At 38.2% G+C, this 21,959-nt stretch overlaps 1 protein-coding gene across 1 annotated transcript; it reads right to left on the minus strand.

The window, feature by feature from the left end:
• Positions 1-1,085: 1,085 nt before the first annotated feature.
• Positions 1,086-21,655, minus strand: tbx5a (T-box transcription factor 5a). Its single transcript, XM_037753073.1, has 9 exons — positions 21,282-21,655; positions 20,211-20,385; positions 19,299-19,393; positions 16,868-16,987; positions 15,721-15,868; positions 8,570-8,722; positions 5,320-5,411; positions 3,683-3,915; positions 1,086-2,130 (listed from the first exon to the last, which is right to left on the minus strand). The coding sequence occupies exons 2-9, from the start codon at positions 20,352-20,354 to the stop codon at positions 1,538-1,540; spliced, it is 1,578 nt and encodes a 525-aa protein (XP_037609001.1). The 5' UTR covers positions 20,355-20,385; positions 21,282-21,655; the 3' UTR covers positions 1,086-1,537.
• Between the last annotated feature and the right edge of the window lie 304 nt (positions 21,656-21,959).

The raw sequence follows: 21,959 nt of genomic DNA on the forward strand, positions 1-21,959 counted from the left end.
GGATTTTTTCATTTGATTTTGGATTATTGTAGAAAATAAGCTCTGTGGCAAACGCATGTTTATAATACTTACATGTTTTGTTCAACAAGATAATTGCAACCTTTATTACTCCTTTCAACCTTGACAAAGGCAGCGCATACCAGATCAACTCCCTCCGTTCTTACCTTTCACGATAAAAGTCCTACACATATACAATGCAATCTATTCAAACCTTTTATTGATTGCAAATTTGCATCGCTGATGGTATGAATAGTTTTCAAGCAAAATATTTGCAGGTGAGTATTTAGCATTTTTAAGTTGTTTATCCGCCACGCCACCCGGTGTGTAATGACCTTTATGATTTTTGAAGCGTAAATGCAATTGCCAGAAGTAATACCCTAATGTTAGGCTATAAACAAACTACACCAGTTGCATGACTTCAACATCACCGCTCATCTTCCAACCTGTAATTTGATTTTGCGCGACAACACCGACAACCTCTGTAGTTTCATTTAGACACTTGTTAGCAACGAGTGGGATATTTACTGATGTAATTTATGTTGTAGAACAAAACGTTAAAATCTCTTAAACCTGTGTTAACTACAGACCTTATTTCAGACATCTAACCAAAAACCTATTAAAAAAATCCACTGACTTCGAGACGAGGGATCCGGAAATGCTAAAATGCTAACTCATTTCCAGGTTTTAGGTCACGTTAATGTCATTGACTTCATTGTTGTACTTCATCTTGTATAGCTCACCGGTGCTTTGTTGTAACACTGTTTCCAGTTTGAACTCTGAGAAAGGGTGTCTGCCCGAAATGTGCGTGCATGAATAAACAATTTAATTGAAATGCTGTGCTACTTATGATTTTTACGGTCTTGTTTCTCATAATGGCATTGAGATTAAATTCTTGACGTTCATGTAAATGTACCCAGCAAGGACAGATTTAAGAGCAACCAAAGAGCCACAACAAAAGCTCCCATCTGCTTATTCATTTTTTAACTTATAGTAATTTGACTATAAAGTAAATGTTAACTACAAAAAGAAAATGAGAACTCTGGATAATGTGACAGAAGACAAATGTCCTTTTTTTTTTTTTTTACACACAAATTCTGGACATGAATACAAAACAAGAATTTTGTACTTTGACATCCAAAAAACGCCACCGCGCAAGAACACCATCAACTTGGGCACTGCTGGCGAAGCATCTGAAGCATTTTTTCTTCTTCTGTTCAGTGTCTGAATTTCCACTGTGTTCACTTTCTCTGCACTTGAGCAGTCTCTGTGTATGTTCAGGTTCAGCTCCTCTTTGTTCATGTTTATGTTATTTTATTATAAGTGCAGATGCTGTCACAACAAGTTAAGTGATAAGATGCTTGCTTTCCTACTTCAACACCATCTTACCAATATCCACTGCTGTCAGTGAACCAACTGATCTCATTAAGATGATCAGCAACACATCCTCTAAAAATATAAATATAAAATCTAAACCCTGCCTTCTTTTGGTCCTTTTTTGTTTTTTCCTTTTATTATTTTTTAACTGTTGAGTGCTCTTTTAGCTGTTCTCATTCCACTCTGGCATGATGCTGACACTATGTACAGTGTGGTACTGGTGTGGCGATAGCGTACGTGGTATGCCGTGAGTATAGAGGTACTCGTTTCCCTGTAGGCCGGCTGCTGGCGACTGGATCCCGGCCCCAGGACTGCACTGGCGGCCCAGAGTCTGGTGGGTCATGGAGCTCTGGTACATGGCAGCGTGGTGGCCATCACCCAGCTGCGGAGAGGCGTGGCCCCCGACCCCGCCAAGTCTGGACACCAGAGATCCTGAGGTGAAGTGAGCGGAGAAGTGCTGGTAGGGCAGCCGGTCCATTGGCTGCATGGTGGTGACGGAGCAACTCCCATAGGGTGAAACGCTGGCCCAAGTGTTGCAGCTGATGTCCTCCAAACTGGGAACTGGCTCGGCACCCTGCGAGGCGCTGGCGTACATACAGGCCTGCCGCTGACTGGACTCACTGCGGTAGGGCCCGCCGGCCAGGCCGAGGCTCTGAGCGTAGCCAACAGGACGGTAGTAATGGTCCTCCTCACTGGACGAGCTCTCCAGATAGGCCTTCTTATAGCTGTGCTCACCTGAGTGGTTGTCATCCTCCACTGCAGGTGGAATTACAGAGTTAAACAACAGTGTTACTCAAGTGTTATGTAATGTCTTAAGTTATGTAAACGCAATGATGTAATATTGTCTTTAAATTCTGTTAAATTTCTAATTAACTGACACCAGAACAATTAATTTCCACTATTCTACTAATTATTTGCTAATCATGAAAACAAATGTAGAAGTGTTGTAAAATGTATATTTACATGCTTTGTAAATAAACACACAATGTTTGAGTATTTTTTGCTTGAATGATTATTGTCCATTTTATGCATATACTTCACTGTACTGTATATGCTGGTTCATAACCACATTTGTTTTGTATTTTACTTGTACAAAACATTAGGGTTGTAAGAAAATATTGAGTATTGCGATATTATGTTTCGTGATACTTTATTGATTTCTCAAAATCATTATTGATTTGTAATTAATAGTTTTCATGCAAAGATGAAGTCAAGATTTTATTTCATTTGCAAAGAGATGCACCCTCTCAGTGTATGTGCCCTCTCAAAGTAGTGCTGTGATGTTGGATGTTACAGGGACTGTGATACATGCAAATGCAGATCCCACTGACTGCATAAAAAAAGTTTACTTTTTTAAGTCAGATTTGATGCATATAGTGGTTCTTTATACTATATGGCAGTTTTCCTAAAATGTTATTTAAAAAATTGCAATATATTGCTTTTTTTCGTAACCCCTGTATCATGATATGTATCGTATTGCCAGAGTCTTGCCAATACACAGCCCTACAAAACATAGTTTTGTGTATGCTACCACATCATTTTGCTGTCTGGCAAGGGGTTGCACATCAAAATTCAGAAATTTATAGTTAAATTAATTTCGAACAATGTGCGCTGTTCCTGAAAAATAAATACACAAATGCACATTTAGCATTATTCAGTATAAAATCTGTGTGAAAGCGGCCTTAATCTAAATGAAAAAATAGACATAAATAGTGTGTCCATATATATATAAAATGTACAACATACTGTATGTGCCCCTTACTTATCACTGTTAGGGGGGACCGGGGATGGAAGTAACACTTTTTGTTTGCACATCTGTAACTCAGTGTTTGTTCGTGCTAGATCTCTCAAACTTTGATACACTGTACCCATATTTATCTACTACAAATATAACTCACTTTGACGTCTTCTACACAATCACACATTATGTGAGTTAATGTCAAATGCAAAGTGTTCTGTTGTTACAACCTAGCCCACTACTACAATGAGAGTTAATTTGCTAAAATACAGTAAGTTCCACGCTATCCAATTTGTGCAAGAACTCTATTGAGGAATAAAGAGTAAACAGTTTTGAATAAAGTGAACAATTTAAAGTGACTAAAACACTTTAGATTTAGCACAAAAACAATTGCTGTGTCTAGGTCGTTGGCCAAATTACAGTTCCCCACCTTTTTTTTTTGCACATCACTGAGATTATTCACCCAATTGTTTAAAAAGGCTCAGCTTGCAGAGGCAGCTAATACTGCAATAGAACCATAGTTTTAACATCAGTGGATATGGAAACCTTCTGCTCATATTTGTCTCCTACCTTTCCTCTTGATGCAGTGGTACTCCTGGCCGTGCTCATGTGGCACCGGGTAGGAGCCCGACTGAGGCAGCATGTCCTGTGAGGTGCTCGTGACCCCGTTCTCACACTGGGAGTACTGGGAGCTCAGGGCGCTCGGGGTGGCCATGCCCTGCACCTCCCCGCTGAACGGGCTCTGGCTGGAGCCCACTCTCTGGCGCACCGTACTGCGAGGCACTACTGGATACTCCTTGGTACTATACGCACAGGCACACAAACACACAAATACAGTCGTTACTTATCTGCAATAGTTTATTTCTGTACAGTAAGATTCGATGTAAGATCTGTTCAACAATCAGTGAATCACACCCACTTAGGACACACACAGAGAGAGGCTTCTCTGGGGAAAACCCTTCCAGGCGAAAACGCCAGCATGTATTTCACTCCTATTAATCCACAGGATCCGTCAATAGATCATTTTGCTACTTTTGGTTCTTTGATTTCAGGGTTCTCCTCAGTTGAAACAGTGACCTGGTTTTGCAATAAGCTCTCCCTTCAACGTTGTAACCAAGAGCAGACGCGCATAGCTTACTGTACTCGGCTGGATTGGACAACGGCATGTTAGATTGATAGTGTGGTTTGGACTCTCAACATGCTCTATACATTTGATAGGTGAAATGCATTTCACTCAAAACGTCGTATTAAATTGTGGCACGCACCTACTTAAAGTAACTTAACGTGTGTCCGACACAATCAAGCATGTAATTTTTTTAAAAGTACTTGAAAGCACAGAAAGCTCTCCCCGGATTTCCAGGGATTTTTCTCCACAGCATAAACCATGACATTAATCTGAAATGCTTAATTACAAAGACCTTTATACCGTGGCTCAGAATAAAGGTTATGGGAAGGAGGTCGGATTTTAGCACCTTGTGGAGAGCCAAACAGCTCTTCCAGGTTTTTTTTGTTTTTCCTGATTTGGGATTTCTACATTTGAATACATACGTTTGTATCGGCTGCCCAAAGAGGGGGGGCGGGTGAGTTTCAAAACCAGATATTCTCCTTTGAAAATGTGTTTTCCACGCAGTACGGACGCATGCTCCATCCCTCATCTGGACTGAATAATAGAGAGAGGGAGCAATGTGGTCGTGTATTGCCTTGGCTGCCGGACCAAGTCATACAACCAGTTCAACACACACACACACACACACACACACACACACACACACGCACACACGCACACACGCACACACGCACGCACACACACACACACACACACACACAGTTGGAACATCCTGGTAGAAAGAGCCGTGAGGAAGGGAGATGTTGCAGTCGTGTTTCAGAGGCTCTGCCAGATCAGCCATAAAAGTCTTCAGCATGAAAACTGGCTGAGGATCAAGAACTACACTTACATCACTGAAAATAACACTCACTGAAAATAACACTCATAACTGGCGTGCATTTGGGGGATTGAAGGATTACTGTAAAGTGGGGCTTGTTAAGTGACAGTGTGACCGGGATGTCAGTAATCCTTGGAACATTATATCTACTCAGTGTGTGCCAGTATTTCCATGTATCAGAGCCCAGGATCAATTAAAGACATTATAACATTATTAACATGACATTATAAGAGATTAGAAGTATAACTTTTTCTATAGCTATACCTTTGCATTCTGGACATCCGATGTAGCTCCATGTCATCACTTCCACGAAAGCCTTTTGCAAACGGATTGTTCTCAATCTTCAGCTGTGTTATCTTAAACAGCAAAAACACTTAATTAGTAACATGTTGTGCAATGAAAGCCATTTGTTGTGGTCGTATCACTTATAGCCTACAAGATCTTCAACTTTAAAAAAAAAGTTGCATGGAACCAGATTAAAACCAACACACACATTTTTTTGTCCTAAAAATAGGAGCTATTTAAAACAAGAAAATGCAACATATCAGTATCAGCTATACTCTCACATGATGACAGTATTATAACATGTTTTTGTGGAGTTTTGAAGTGTTTTTGGATGCTGACCGCTCACAAATTACCCAAGAGAATGAAATAATAGTCATCCAGAAACCCAAGATGCTTTTAGGGATGCTAAACTAAACAATGCAATAAAAGCATGTCTCAATAAGACATATTTTCATTGCATAATTTATGATGTTACATTTGACAGCCTCTGGCTTAACAGATAGTTGGCGTATGCTTGACAGAGGCAAATAATATGATTTATTATACGAGTTTTGGTAAAAATCTTTGTAAATATTAAATAGTGCATGAGAAACACCCCGAAATAGCAAGTTAATCCCAAAAGAGGTTAAACACAATCCAGGGATATCCCTCTCATGAGCAGTGGTTTCTGGCAGGTAATTAGTTGGCAGCTCTTTGTGTGCTTCCAGCTTTCTGACAAGACCGGAGGTTTGTCTGCACGCTGGCTGACACTCTCACCAAACCTTGTAAAATCTCTCGTGTATGTGACACTTCGCTTCTTGTTAATGCACGCAGCCTGGCAGAACATTTACATATTGTTTCATGTTTTTTTTTAAAGTTACGAATAAAAAACAGTTCAGAGTCCTGTTGCACTTTTACCCTCTGCAGGCGTTCCAAGAAGAAATGCAGCTAGACAAACAATTACTCATTCCAAAGTGATAGCTGGAGTTCAGTTTACAGAAAAAGAAAATAACGTATTTTTGCAAAACACATGTGAGTTCTCCTACTGACTGGACTCAGGGGACGGAAAGAATATGAATACTAAAAATAATTTGGGACTAGACTCAAGACAATCGGGCGAAATTCATTCAAAGCTTCAAAGACAGTTTTACTAGACTGTGTCCAAACTATGCTCATTAAAATAATAGAGGCCTATATACATATATTTCCAGATGCCTTTGGCTATTTTAACCTATAGAAGTACTTTTAAGTACTCAAAATATAACTTAACTATATGGAGTTGCTGTTTTTAAGAAAACATATTATTTCAGAAAACACAGTTTGGATTTTTTTTTTAATTGCAGTGACAGGAAAGACTTGAAACAAGAGACTTTTCATTAGCTGAGAGTCCAACAGGTGAATTGGACACATGCCTGCAGCACATATATTATTGCTTTGGCAGATGTTAGACTGTTTGATTAGACAGTGCCTGCAAATCAGAAAATGCTTGTTTTTCTGCAGGTCTGGAAAGCCCCAATAATTAGCCCGGGGTTACGATCTCAGCCCCCAATAACATGTTAGAAAATAATGAATGGTCTCTACAGCATGTCGTTCATTTGTGCTTCCTGTTCCCAGAAGGCTTGGAGACGTCTGATTGGCTGCTGGGAGCTTTGGCCCCTCTCTCTCTCTCCCATATTCCCCAAACTAAGAACGTATAGCCGAGGCCTACATGCTTAAATGATGTTAAACAGACGCTGTTTACACATATCTGTATTCCCAAGATTTCCCCCCCTAGAAATTTCTGCAAAGTAAATATTGAGTTTTATTTCTGCTTCTTTCCCTCAAGTCTATAACTAAAGTGATAAACAACTGCCTGGCCTTAAGAAATTACATTCATTTAACTCTAATTTAATGTTATTAATATTCTACTCTTTTCTAAATTGTTTTTCTGAGAAGAAACAATGAAATCTTCCAGAGTTTTGAGCTTTGACACACTCAAGTAGCCTTACCACGCAACAATTTTAATTTACTTGTTAAAGTTATACATGTAATTGCACCTAACATAATAGAAACATCAGCGGAAAAAAATAAATAGAATATTTAAAACGATTTTAAATTATTAAATATATTATAATATCATTTTTTGTTATTTTACATAATTTTTAAATCAACATTTCCGGGTTTTTTTCTGGTAAACTTTGTTGCTTATCTGTCACCAACACGCAAAGGGTTATTTTTAATAAATAGAATATATAGATAATAGCCTAGAAATAATCTGGTAATTAAATGAATGAACCCGCTGTTTTCTGCAGCCGTAACTGACTAAAAACAACTCACATTTTAACCAAATAAATGGCACAAACAATTTCAAAGTGTTCATAAAGAGGTTCGCAAATAAGCTTGGTTGCATTACGAATTATTATTTATTTAGATCACTAATAACGACTTATTTATATTAATTATAAGTATTAATAAGGGTTGCTGGAGTTTATCCTCTTTATCTGCAGCTTGTCTGGCTCCACAAAGAGCTGCAGGCCTGTAACTTGGAAAGACAGTCTCTTGAGGTCAGACGTCGTCTAGTCGGCTATCTGAAGGTTTCTCTCGTCTGTCAGTGACTCGATGTGATATCGGAGATTTTCCGCTGACAGTGACGAGACTTTACTTTAACCTCTCAGAGAACAACGCCTTTCATTTTCTCTGTTGCAATCAGCAGATCCAGTTTACCGTCAGAGATGCGTAAAAATGCGCAAAATTCAATTGAACTGTTGTATTTGTGAAATACTTTACTATTATTATTATTATTATTATTATTATTATTATTATTTGTATGATTTGTTTTATTATTATCATTATTATTATTATTATTATTATTATTATTATTATTATTATTATTATTGTTATTATTATTATTATTATTATTATTATTTGTATGATTTGTATTATTATTATCATTATTATTATTATTATTTGTATGATTTGTATTATTATTATCATTATTATTATTATTATTATTATTATTATTATTATTATGTTAAATTCATATTTTTTTGTTTGAAAGGGAAATCGGGCCTTTACATGATTTAGCATTTTGGCAGATTTTTTGAATGCGCAATAATATGTCATTCTGCAACGTTTTCTCGTGTTTGCCACGTTTAAAATATTATCAAAATTAAATTGCCCCATGAAATACAAAAGTATCTACTTTACTATAATCGCAGACAGCAGTAACAACAACAAAAACAGATCCAAAAGTAGCCCATGGAGGACTCACCTTGTGGTTCTGATAGGACGTGACCGCAATGAAGGCTGTCTCTGGGAAGACGTGAGTGCAGAAGGCCGTGTTTTTGGAGCCAAAGCCGTTATTTTCATCGGCCTTCACTATGTGGATCCTCGGCTGGTACTTGTGCATCGAATTTAGGATGATCTAGAGGAAAAAGGAAAAAGTGGAGCCTGGTGTTAGAGACTTGATTATGTGTCATCACAGCAAAACACCCTTTTTAAAAATAAACCTTTCAGAAGACACAGAAAAAGAGACACAGTGTAGTTTTCTCCGGAGTGACAAAGGTTTTGGAGCAGTTTGTAATGCAAAAAAAAACAAAAACCTTAAACTTCCCCTTAAATCCTTTTTTGGCTGCATGCATGAAAACTTTATTTCTGTCGCTTTGGAGGTTATTGTTGCCATGTGTTGCTGATACAAAGGCTAAGAATGCTTATACCACTTTGTAATACATTTCAGGGCTCTGTTCCAGCACTTTATCATTATAACATGTACCCACAAACATATATAAGATTTGGGTGAGCATGATGACAAAGATAAAAGCAGGAGGAGGGGTCATTCAATAATGCAGAACAGTGAGAAATTGTATTGGCATAATCTGAACATGAATTCAGACATTAGAAGGAAAAAAACAAGAAAAAAAGACTTGGCAGGTCGAGGCTATATACTTCATTAATCTCACAGATTCAATTAAGATGAAGTTTTTCAACCAAAAACTGCATAACTTGGGCAAATTACTTGTTTGACAAAAATGTAAAACTTTCTTTTAATGAAAGTTTTATTGCTTTCATAAATATTTCAAATCAAATTAGGCCACTTATGTGTTTTTGGCCTACTCACGTGAACCTTTCTTCTGACAAGGAATTTCTATCCCAGCCAAAACTCAAACAAAACTTCACTTGTTATGTAACTCCAGACTCATTAGATACAGTAATCCTCACTATATTACACTTATTACAGTGCTGTGAATAGATGAGCAGTCCCAGGAGAGTGATAGGACTCTCTCTCTCTCTCTTTTTGGCCCTCTACCCTGACTAACCTAGTTTATGGTAAGTGATGACTACTACCCGTGGCTAGCTTGGCGACATTAAGACGCGGTCCGCACAGCTGAACTTGAGCCTTGAACTTCTCTTTTGAGGCCCTCTCATCCGTGGCTCTTAAGTCTAATTGTTTTGACGGACCGGGGAGTCATGGTCGTCAGCCTCGAGGAAATCTAATGGTTTTTATTTTCATCAGATCCACTTACATTTAAAGATTGAAAAAAGGGGGCTTTTTTTTCTTCCCCTCCTCTTAATAACTCCCCCTTCTTCTCTTTTTTAGACCCACCTACCCCCACCTTTCTGTCCCATAGGCATTCCTCCTATCTGTTATCTTAAAGGTTGTTTTTGTACCTGCCTTTCACTGCCAGCATGAGAGGAGACAAGGGATCGCCCTGACCTCCAGTACCTGTGGGGGCATCCTATAGCATTAAACACACATACCTAAGTCCTGTCTTAGAGTCGAGTGAACCATATAGAGGCTTACATGGACCATACAATAGTTCCAGCTGAACTTGATCTCATTTCATGGTGCAGTAGGTTTTTGTATAGTAGGCAGACACTGAATAAAAACTGTCTGCCATGCACCTTGTAGATGATTTAATGGAAGTTACTGACCCTGTGCAGACAATATCAGCTGAGTGCATCCCTTTGGTTAGATAAGCAGGCTGCTGAAGAGTGGATGACTTGCAGATGGAAACTTTGCAAATTTTACAGTCTACCATAAATACAACTATTTGCAGGATAGGGTTTTTTTTAGGGCCGCATGCGCTGATCTGAGGTGAGAATAGTTTTACCAGAACAGAGTCTCGGGCTGAGAGAAACGAAATCTCCCTGCTGTATTCCATGGTAGCTCTGTTTTGGCTTCCATATTTAACTGCGGGATTGTACTGATTCCTGTGTTGTGAAGTCATGTCACCGTGCAATTGAATAACAAAAACAACCACATGTCCCGGCTATCAAGCAGCACTAGCATTCTGTTCGGATTTGCAAACAAGGCTTTAACGTTCAATGAAAGAGCTTTTAAAAAATGAGAAAAAGTAGGTTAAGCAAAACCTTTTCCCATGCATGCATTCATTAAGGGCTTACTTGAGGTCTGCAGAGATACGTCCAAGATTGGACAAACCACAACAGCAATCCCATCAATGCAAACACGTCATTCAGCACACTACAAGGTCTTAGGAGCTAAAAATGTCTGCCACTGTGACACATTAGAAGTTGCATGGAAATATCTAAATGCACATTTAACCCCGGAACACAGCATGGTCCACTTGCTGTGGGTTCCCAAAGTCCAGTATGTATGTTAGTAGTGGGGGTAGCTGTGGACCACCCACTGGGGCCCCAGCGCACACGCCTCGTCTCCCTGGCCCAGCCGCTGCCCTGTATCTCTGCCCCCCCCAGCCTCGGGATGATAGTATTTAATGATAGTGAGGGATCACTTTGGGTCCCGAGCCGCTGCCCTTTGCTTTCAAGTCCCACCACATCAGAGAGTTTCCCCGAGCCTCGGGATCAGCGGGCTTTGTACACCATCATCTATTGCTCATCGCACACTGCCATTCAAATATAAACAGTACGATCCTCACACTCCACCCTCCTGGCCAAAACATGTGTGGGAAGACAGGGAGACGAGTGCAGGAGCAAATTGAGGGGTGGGGGGGTGGGAGATGAATAACACTGAGAAATATTCCAGGAGTTGACAGGGAGATCAAAGCAAAAACTGCAACCCGAGACAAAAACAAATGATTTTTTAGGAATTCAAATACAGGAAGGAAAGTAGCACTGTAGTGCAGAATAAGAAGTATTTACACCCTTTACCAAGGTACTTTATTATAAGTAAAAAGTACTGCATTTAAAGTTTTACTTAAGTAAAGGTACAGAAGTATTAACAGCAAATGTATTTAATATAAAAAATAACAGTACTTTGTATGCAGAATGACCCCTTCCAGCATGTTTCAGTAGGCTATAATACTAATGGATTATTATTACTGATGCATTCAATGTTGCAGAAGGTGAAGCTCATTCTAACTACTTTTTATGCTGCTGAGGTAACTACTAACTACACTGTAGATGTCCAATAAATAGTGCATAAAAAAGTAAATTTCTTTAGAAAATATAATGGTATAAATGTATAAAGTGGCTTAAAACTTAGAACAAATAGCTCAAAATTGCGTTAAAGTACCATAGTTGAGTAAATGTACTTAGGTATAGGGCTGGGCGATATGGAGAAAGTCAAATATCGTTATATCTTTGACCAAATATCTTGTTGACGATATTGTATGGCTGACCATTGGTGCTTTTACAAAATATTTACACAATGCGATTTTTGATAAATAATCATTAGTAATGTGGATATAATGACTAAGAGGGTAAAGGCAAATAATAAAACAACTAGTTCAGAAAATGACATCACTTTACTGTAATGCAGCCTTTAAAACCAGGAAAAGACAACACTTATGCCATATTACAATATTTCGATATCCAAAATCGAAGACGATATCTACTGCCATAGCACGATATCGATATAATATCAATATAATACCCAGCCCTACGTAGTTACTTTCAAAATCTGCAGTAGTGTTTTATTAACATATTATATATCATGGTAAATAAAACCATTTTCCACCATGAAACCATATTCAAAACGCTTTATCCTCAGCTAGACTGCAATTGTCAATGAAATAAACTGTAAGGAGAAATTGACCTTAAGGCTAAGATATGATCAATATGTAAAATACTTGAAAAATGTATGTATGTATGATGTAACCCATTACATATGTAATTGAAACATACCATAGTATTAATACATCCAAGAGATACCCAGTGAAGCCCATGTCAAGCCACTCAGGCAGCAATTTTTCTTTTACGTTTCTCACAAAAATAATTTGCTATTGCAAGTTAGTTGTATACAAAAATGAATTTAGAAGACAACCTGTGTATCATTTGAATAAAAAAAATAAAGCTACACAATTAACTGCATACAAACACTCCGGCCCCATGGGGCTCAGCTTCACTCGTTTCCTCTGAGACTCCCTCCCAACAGTCCTGAGCTGGTGAGCTCAGTCCGCTGACGTGTGTCTAATTACCAGACATTTCTAGAGAGAACGACTGCTGCAGGCCCGTCCTAAATTGGTCCATTCTACATCAGCAATATGTTTTGGTCCCATGTCTCACTGTTAGTAATTATAAATCATCTACAAGTTATTTCAACCAGCTGGACCAACAAGCCCATGGAATATGTTTCTGGCCAACCACCAGCGTTTCATTTATGAATCCCAGGGTGCTGTCTCTCAGCCAGGAACCACTGCAACCAATCAAAAATGCACTTTAACCCAACGTGTACAACGCTGCTCACATTCCGACTGAGCTCCAGTTTCATTTCACCAGCTGGGCTTTGGCGAGGCAACGACCACTATGGGTGCCATGTGGAGAGATAATGGCGTGTGTGTGTGTGTCTCATTTTAGATCCATCATCAAACTGAGTGTGAATAATTGTCAATCTGCATTCAGTGGGAATGATGATTGGAAGTAATTAAACATTATTACTATAACATAAGACTGCCTGTTTTAGTGTTGCCTCTTAATCATTAGGGGTGTCAGAAAATATCGAAAATATCAAGTATCGCGATATTATATTTTATGATAATCAAAAACACTATCGGTTTTTAATTAACAGTTTATATGCAAAGATTAACTCAGTCTATACTTTATTTAATTTGCAAAGATATGCGCCCTCTCAGTGTGTGTGCCCTCTCATAGTGCTATGATGTTGGATGTTATAGGGACTGTGACAAATGCAAATACCGATCCCACTGTTCTGATTGCATGAAAAAGTACAATTTTGACTCAGATTTTATGCATATGGTGGTGTGTTCTTATACTATGACACTTTTCTTGAAATTAGATTTTGAAAAATCGCAATATATCACCTTGCTTACAATATTGCAATACATTGCGGTATATTGAATCGTAACCCCTGTATCGTGATACGTATCGTATCCCCAGATTATTGCCCTATTAATGATATTTATGGAAAGCAATGTAAATACACCTTTTTCCTCATCCCTTACTACAGATTAACACCTCTAATCAAGATTTACACTTTTAATAATTTCTAACTTCATTCAATTTCATGTTTTCCATATAATTTAACCTCCTTAAAGCCAGAACAGCTATCAATGTAGGCTTGTGCCAACCTCATGATAGTTTTTTCCCTAACTGGGCCTATTACTAACAGAGCTAATTGTATGACCTTTCCGTTTCTACAACAAGACATCTAATTTGGCCTCAGTGTGCCCATCGACTCAGAATTTTATGAAAACCTGACGCCAACAGGCCCATTTGTTGATGAAGTAAGTGATGTTTGTGTAAGACAGAATCACAAAAGCCCGGGGGGCAGATAGTGAGCGTGGAATAATGAGGAGTTAAAGTTAGGAAATGGGTACCATACAGGCCTTAGCTGGTGAGGGAGGTGGTGGGTGGGGGTGCAATTGCCTCTTTCCTTTTCCCTAAAAAAATGCCCAACTGCTCCCCTCTACTTATGTAAGATGACTTCCAGGCGGTCTATAACTTTAATGCATCTAGGGGGTGCTATAATAAACCTGGGCAACAAAAGAGGACGCTGGAAACAAATTTGTTATTCAAGGTTGAGAATCAGATCAGAAGTTGTTGTTTGCCGAATGTGTGCTGATGCTTTCATTGGGAGGTCCAGTTACATATTTCGAGTTTTTAAAATGTAATTGAACATTTGTTTTATTTTTTCTTGCAGCCAATCCAAATCCCGTTCTTTTAACTCCTCTTCCTTGGCTTTAATTGAGTTTTCAATGAAGAATTAAGCACAAGAATCCATGGTTCATTTATAAAATAGTCCATAGTTTTTCAGAGATTTAAAAAAATATATATTTTTGCCTGACGGTAATTTTTTTTTTCTTTGCAACAGCAGCAAATATAGTTTCAAAGAAACTCCACAAACATAATAAACTGTATCCTTCTGTATTTATATACTCTGAGCAAAAATCTACATTCTATCTTCGGCCAGGTGCGTCACAAATACAGAATTATTTCAGAATAGAAGAGAGAAGGTTTGAAAGAGCAAAAAATGAAAACAAGAAAGTAGGACAAACAAAAACTTCACAGCGTCAGTGAGTTTATGGAGCCTGGTGCTGGAGAGGTGGAGGTGTGACTGAAATTTTGGTCTGTTAAATTTGTAATGTAAATTTAATAGACAACATTCAGCCTTAATGGTGTCTGCAAATCCCTGTTTTTACAAGCAAATAGGAGGAGGGCAGTTATATCTTTTTCATTGATCATGACCTTTAAACTTTACCAGGCGCAACAGTTGCATTTGTTGTCTCAGTACCTCCTCTACTCTAATCTAATATAAAAATCTAATCTAATCTTGTGAACATAAACTATAATTCAAACGTGGGCAAAGCAAGAGTCATAACAAAAAAAAAACTGAAAACTAAACTTAAAACTTAATTTTTAAAAGGTTAAAACAACTTTTAGATTTAAATTGTTCTCTAGATAATAATAACAATAATTAAATAAGTATATAAGAAAAAAATAAATAATAATAATAATAGCAACAATAATAATGTTGTTATTAATAATTACAATAATAATAATGATGATAATAACAATAATAACAATAAAAGTAACAATATTAATAATAAAAGTAATAATAATAATAATTCGTCAAAAAATAAATAATCATTACAATAAGCTTAATTATTGAATTCTGAGGAAACAGGTCGCTCCCTTTAACATTTGGTCCTTTTTTCTGATTCAGCTCTGTGAGTCTTGACGCCACTGATTTTGTCCAGTTTACCAGGGTGACTTTCATGCAAAAGCATAACGAAGTTTTGAAATAAGAAAATGGAAAATTAAGAAAACAATAATTACTCAGTTGTGTAAACCAGCAATTGTGTTGTAAAAGTAAAACATGATATGAAGATGAGTATAGAAAGGGACGCTTCAGTGACAATCCTCCCTGCATGCTGAAGTGCCACCGAGCAACGCATCAAGCCAAAAAAAATAACTTCCCTGGAGATTATACAGTATAGCATTCACAGACATGTGGTAAATATATGATAGGCCTAGTTCACCTACGTGTCCGAACGGGTCCAGGTGGTTGTTGGTCAGTTTGAGCTTCTGGAAGGAGACGAGCTGTCTCATCCAGTGCGCTCCGGTGGCCGGAGAGTCCGGGTGGACGTAGAGCCTGCCGGGCATGGCTGGCTCTGCCTTCCCGGTCACAGACCTGGATCACAGCAACACAGTCACACTGTAACACCTTGGACTGACACACACATATGCCAGCTATCAACCGTGCATGCAGGCGCTAAACTAGGAGGATGTGGTCCTTATACTGTAAAATGTTAACAACACTTCCCCATCATTTTTAGGCTGTTATTTCATTATCAAACATGTAGAGATTATGCACAGGGGTATCTGAATTTAATGCAATAAAATATAAAATAAAATAAGAAAGTAAAAACGACCAATTAGTAGGACACTGTTGCTAACCTTTAGGGCTTTATAAAGATCATCCAAGACATTTACGCACAGGCCTTAAACGCCGAGGCCACCAGGATGTTAAACACTCTTTAAGTTAAATAAATCAAATTATAATTATATATATAATACTTTGGGAAGTTGGTTTTGGATGGTCAGAGGTCAGATTAGAGCTGGTGGACATTGTTTTCCAACATGGTTAGATCAAGAGGAGAATTAGTTCCAGGACATGCTCCGGACAGGTCATTATCGGTAGTATTGGCATGTGATTATCCTCTAGAAGGATCCACTCATTGAGAGGCGATGACCCAAAACAAGACATTCCTTACCAAGGTTAGAGAGATCGACATGACACTAAACAAATAACCGTGTTTATGCCCTGCTGTGAAAAGACAGACAGCCTTGTTGCAGTGCGCATATATATACTGTATATACAGGCAGGTATATATAGCTATATAGGAAAACGTCATCAACATTCATTCAACAGCTCCGTCCGGCCGAAACATTTCTCCCTGCTGACAACATTTCTTGGCAAGCGTTAGAAAACACACAGTTCATAATTCTCTGGGAATTAATATGTTGCACTTCCGACTCTCATCCATCAGGACAACAATATAAAAGTTCCTGTTGGAATAAACTCCATGGAGAGTAGCCAAAACAACAAGCCCACATTGTTGTGCGCGTAAAACTAAAGATTGTTACTGCAAGAATTCGTTTTTTTTTGTGCGTGTTATATTTTACATACCATTTGTTGTCGGCGAATTTGTATCGATGGTCGTCCGCAGGAACAACATCCATCAGGAGAATATATTTAGTTTTGGGGTTTAATCCTGTGACCTTCACTTTGAAGCTGGGAAACATTCGCCTGTAAAGGACAAAAACACAGTATATATGGTAAAGGCTATTTCTGTCAAACAGTGGGAAAGGAAGGCGACATATGCAGGCAAAAATAGACTGTGCTGTGTTTACAGGATTTTCTACTCTATAGAGGAAAAAATCCCCATCCAATTTTATTCGGCTCCCTTTCCTGGAATACACTGCAAGCTATAAAAACTGGGGAATTTGATTACTTTCGATGAATTTAAAACATTAATTAAAAACCTTAGAAGCAGAGTATATCGGGAGCTGTCTGTGTTTCTGAATATTTTCACTTTAACGTTGGCTTCAAAAACTTTATTTTAATTTGTTTTGTATGATATCATGCTATGTATTTATTTTTGCATTTGTTTTTTATGTTGTGGCGTCTGAAACTTTAATGTATGTTTTAAATGCTGCTGTCTTGGGCCAGGTCTCTCTTGCAAAAGAGATTCTTAATCTCAATGAGTACTACCTGCTTAAATAAAGGTTAAATTAAAAAAAATCAAATCAAAATGTTCAAATAGCGAGTACAAACAAAACAAAAGTGCTTTCAGAACAACTTCTCTTTTTTATTTATTACAATTTTAAAACTAAATTATAATACTGTGAGCTCACGTTGGGATGGTTTAAAATGTCAAATAAATGCCTAAATTTGGTTTGGACTCTTTTCATATTAGGGCGTTGGGTCTGCATTATAAAAACGTTTTTCACTGTGGGCCAGACGTTTTCTTTTTTGTGTGCAAGATCCGTTTAGTAAATCACTTGGATATTTGGTAGCTGTCATATTGTAGAAAAACACATAACGTGAGTAAGCCTGGGCAGTCTCAGGAGTCACAGGGAAGGGCAGCTGCTGCTGTGTAATATCACTTCACGCCAAAAAAACAGCAGAGAAATGACTGACGGGAATATAATGGAGACTTTATGCAGCTGTGTGAAAACGAAAACTGCCTTTCTGCCCGCATTTGGAAGAGCACAATGAGATGTAGCTGCGTGAATCTATAAATATGTATCATTTATTATATAATAACCCACTTGTGAGCAGCCAGCGGCCACTTTGACAGCAGCAGACACCAGCGGTCGTCACGCGTAAAATGCAAGTTCACACTCAAAAGCAGACGAGCGCGCTTTTGACTGCACTGTTAAGAATTTACCAGTTAAATAACAGTAAAGAACTGGCAGCAGGGTTGCCTTTATGTTACTGTAAAATTAACATTATTATACTGTCGCTGAAATTTACAGCTTTGTACTGTTAATGAAAAATACAGTTTGAACTTTATTAATTTCACAGTATTTTACAGTTAATTTACTGTTTAAAGATACATTATATAGCTGTTTTTCACCTTTCTTTTACATTATTTTACTGATTTGTTTTAATGCACTATTTAGGTTGTATTTTTTTACATACATTTTAATAAACATTGTTTTTTGCCTAGATTAATAGACTTAGCAGGTTACAGACATAGGAATAGTCACACTAAATACAATTAAAGGCACTTGTTAGGAAAAAGGCTATAATGGACTTGTTGACACTTTTCCCAAAATGTCTGTCTCTAGCTGGCTACAAGCACAGAATGCAAACCATAACAACATGTGAGTGAAGAACAGAGCTAATTCACTGATTTTACAATCATGTACAATGTACAAGCCTCACATGTGCAGATCAGGTACCAGAATTAAAAAAATACTGCATGAAACTGTTACTGATGATACTTTAGACAGTTGATCAGCAGTAAAGTGCTGTTTTTTAAGAATGCATCATAACAGGATTTCTTTTGTATTAACAGTAAAGCACTGTTTTTCGCAATAACGGGTTAATACTGTTGAAATCCTGCTGTAAATTAACAGCAATTGTTTACAGTGTGGATGCAGTCTGAGGGCGACTGTGGAGCTGACAGCGGGACACATGTACAAGGCCCTGCAGAAACATGTTGCTGCACACGTGTTGTCACGCAAGAAGTGTCTGCGTACAGTCACACGCATACAGATGCAGGGGGAAAGTAATGCAAAAGTCAAGTATGCTCCTAAATTGAGTTTATTTCACTGGATTTAAAGAAATGTGCTCAAACTCAGCAGGATTTTTAAGACAGGCTATTTGGTCGATGGTATATTGCATTTCCCCAACAGGGCCACCCAGACTAAAATGTATGGTGGTGTTATAGTGCGCTAAAGCGTCCACCAGATGCTCTGTGTTTTCTCTGTGGTTCCTCACACTGTATATTTCCAAATCCCCACGCAAGAAAAAATTCCAGCCGGGCCTATAGGCTATTATAGTATGGGCTGATACATATATATTTTTTATATATCTATTGTCCTCTTACCTTCCGGCTTTGGTGATGATCATCTCCGTCCCCACCTCGTCAAACTTCGTCCAGAGTTCCCTCTCGTGCAGGTAGACTTTTATTCCCTCCATTCCCTTCAAAATAAAAGCAGTTTAGTGTCCAAAGTGCTTCCAGGATTGCTGCGTAATAAGCCTATACTTCAACTTTACGCACAGGTCTATCATGGTTTTGAGGCCTTCAGAGCCTGTTGTCAAAAACATCTGTTTTCAGCTTCCAGAGGAAATTATAAATGCCAGTGAAATTTAAAAGTTAAAGTTCAAGAAACATGCAAAAAACAACAACCCTGCATTTAAGTTTAAACAATAAATAATGTAGTGTATGTAGTGACAATTTAACCCTTGTGTAACTACTAATTTAAGATCCTGGTGTGCTCTGTCATTCTCTAGTCATAAACATTTAAACTACACGCAATATACAGTGTAATAAGGCCAGAGTTAATGCCTGACTGTTAACATTATTTTCCTACAAAGTTTATAATGTCATCCAGTCATAAAATCTAAAAACAAGTCAAAATTGCTTGGAAACTTTTCTGATGTTTCACTCCTCAAATAAATGTAAATAAATATCTGGTCAACACAGTGAGACAACGAACAGTTCACTTAGTATAAGACAGACTAAATATCGGATCCAAAAAAGTCTTTATATATAGAAATACTTTGGAATAAGTAAAATTAGTATAATTACTCCATCCCATTTGCAGATATTTTTCTTTAATATTTCGTGTATATTTTAACACCATAAAACGACAATATAGTACTTGTTTGGACGAGTATGTAAATACGTTTATTATTATTTTTTTTTTACAGTGAACGTGACCCAGAAGTGGTTGGAAGCAGCCTGAAGCAGTGAGAGTGAGGCCTGCAGACACACAGACTGACTGATACTACTGACCTGCTGAATGTAAGTTGTCTGCGATGATGGGGATTTGCTCGAGGTCCCGTTCTGTTTCTCTGATTTATTATCACTCTGTAATTCCCTTGAATCCGAGCCACCGGGAGAGTTTTGTTGGGCAAAAGTCTCCTCTTGGTCCGCCATGACCGGAGCTCCGAAAACTGTACAGTCCCAGCTGTAAGAAACCAAACAGAGACGTCAGTGTGTAGGACTGGATCTCCTTATATTAACATTGTTAGAGTGCTTTTAATAAGTTTAAATATACAGACAGACACAGATAAGCTTTATTTGGTCTCTATGTGTGACCGAAAAGTTAGGTTAATTTTCTGGAGTGCCGTGTGCTCTACAGGCTAAGCATTAAAAATCAAAATAGCCTTAAAAGGAAAACACATTATCTAATATAATATCTACTTGATTTCAATGGAAGAAGTTTCAGAGTAAAAGCTAATTAATAGAACCTTTATTGTGTTGTTGAAATAAACTGAAGGTTTGGTAGGTCAAGATGTTTGTCACAAATATAGTCTATGATGGGCTAATAACTACAGCATTAAAAATCTAAATAGCCTTAAAAGGAAAACATATTATCTACTGTCTACTTGATTTCAATGGAAGACGTTTCAGAGTAAAAGCAAATGAATAGAACCTTCATTGTGTTGTTGAAATGAACTGAAGGTTTGGTATGTCAAGATGTTTGTCACAAATATAGTCTATGATGGGCAATTAACAAATTCATCATTTGAATAAGTAAGTCTATTCCTGACATTAAAAGTGTGATGGCTGACTTATTTTGGTAGAATAAGGCTGCACATTAAAGTAGCCCCCTCTCCTCTCTTTTAGGAAACACTATTTCCTATTCATGTCCAAACAAAACAAAAGAGTATTATTGTCGTATGGCAACATGGTGATGTCCAGAACACAAGGAAGAGCTCCTAAAAACCTCTCCACTCACACGGTGTCACTTCTGCACAGAGCAGCGACTCCTGCAACGTACAGTAGTAGTAGCAGCCTATAGTACCACACAACAACAATGAATACACGTAGCCGGATCAGATCAGAGCCGGATCAGCTTACCTAAAAACAAAAACACGTCGTGGGCTCGAGTATATAGGACACAACAGAGAAACACCGTTTTCGTCTTCAAACGGTTCCCAAATCAGATAATCCAGGCGCTTTGCTCGATGAAGCCGAACACAATCTCCATGAATCCTTTTTCTCTCCTCTCTCACTGTTCAGTTATAGTTCCTATACACCGTAACCGTGGAGATCCTCCTCGCGGATGCTCGGCGACAGCTACGAGGCGCTGCTCGGTGCGTAATAATTGCGCATTTTACAGCTGAAGAGCGTTTTGTTTTGTGAGCCGAGTTTTGTGATATAGCACCTAGCGGTAAAGCTGTATAGCCGAGTCCCAGAGGAGCAGGTCCGTCTCCTCCTTCTCTCCTCCTCTCTCTTCCAGTCTCTGACTCACTTCTACGTCTCCTCTCTCTCTCTCTCTCTCTCTCTCTCTCTCTCCAACCCTCCACTGAGCATCACTGACCAACCGTGCGAAGCGGAAGCGGAGTCCGCGACGTAGATCAGGATCAGGAGGAGGGTTGGAGGAGGGATAGCATTGGTTTATACACCAAAATAATAATTCCTTCCAAACCCCCACCACCCCATAGTCTCTCAACTAAAACCTCTCCATAATCCCAGTCTGGTAGAAGGAATCCATTTGATATTGTGCTCCTTCATGCGCCATTACGCACAACCTCT

The sequence above is a fragment of the Sebastes umbrosus genome, chromosome 19 (assembly GCF_015220745.1).
Source record: "Sebastes umbrosus isolate fSebUmb1 chromosome 19, fSebUmb1.pri, whole genome shotgun sequence".
Lineage (NCBI taxonomy): Eukaryota > Metazoa > Chordata > Actinopteri > Perciformes > Sebastidae > Sebastes > Sebastes umbrosus.

What these genes read in the sequence shown, in the direction of transcription:
- tbx5a (XM_037753073.1), bottom strand. Translation starts at nt 20,354, where the DNA reads ATGGCGGACCAAGAGGAGACTTTTGCCCAACAAAACTCTCCCGGTGGC. An exon ending in AGACAACTTACATTCAGCAG is followed by an intron (nt 19,394 to 20,210) that starts GTCAGTAGTATC and finishes TTTATTTTGAAG; the next exon opens with GGAATGGAGGGAATAAAAGT. An exon ending in ATCATCACCAAAGCCGGAAG is followed by an intron (nt 16,988 to 19,298) that starts GTAAGAGGACAA and finishes TGTCCTTTACAG; the next exon opens with GCGAATGTTTCCCAGCTTCA.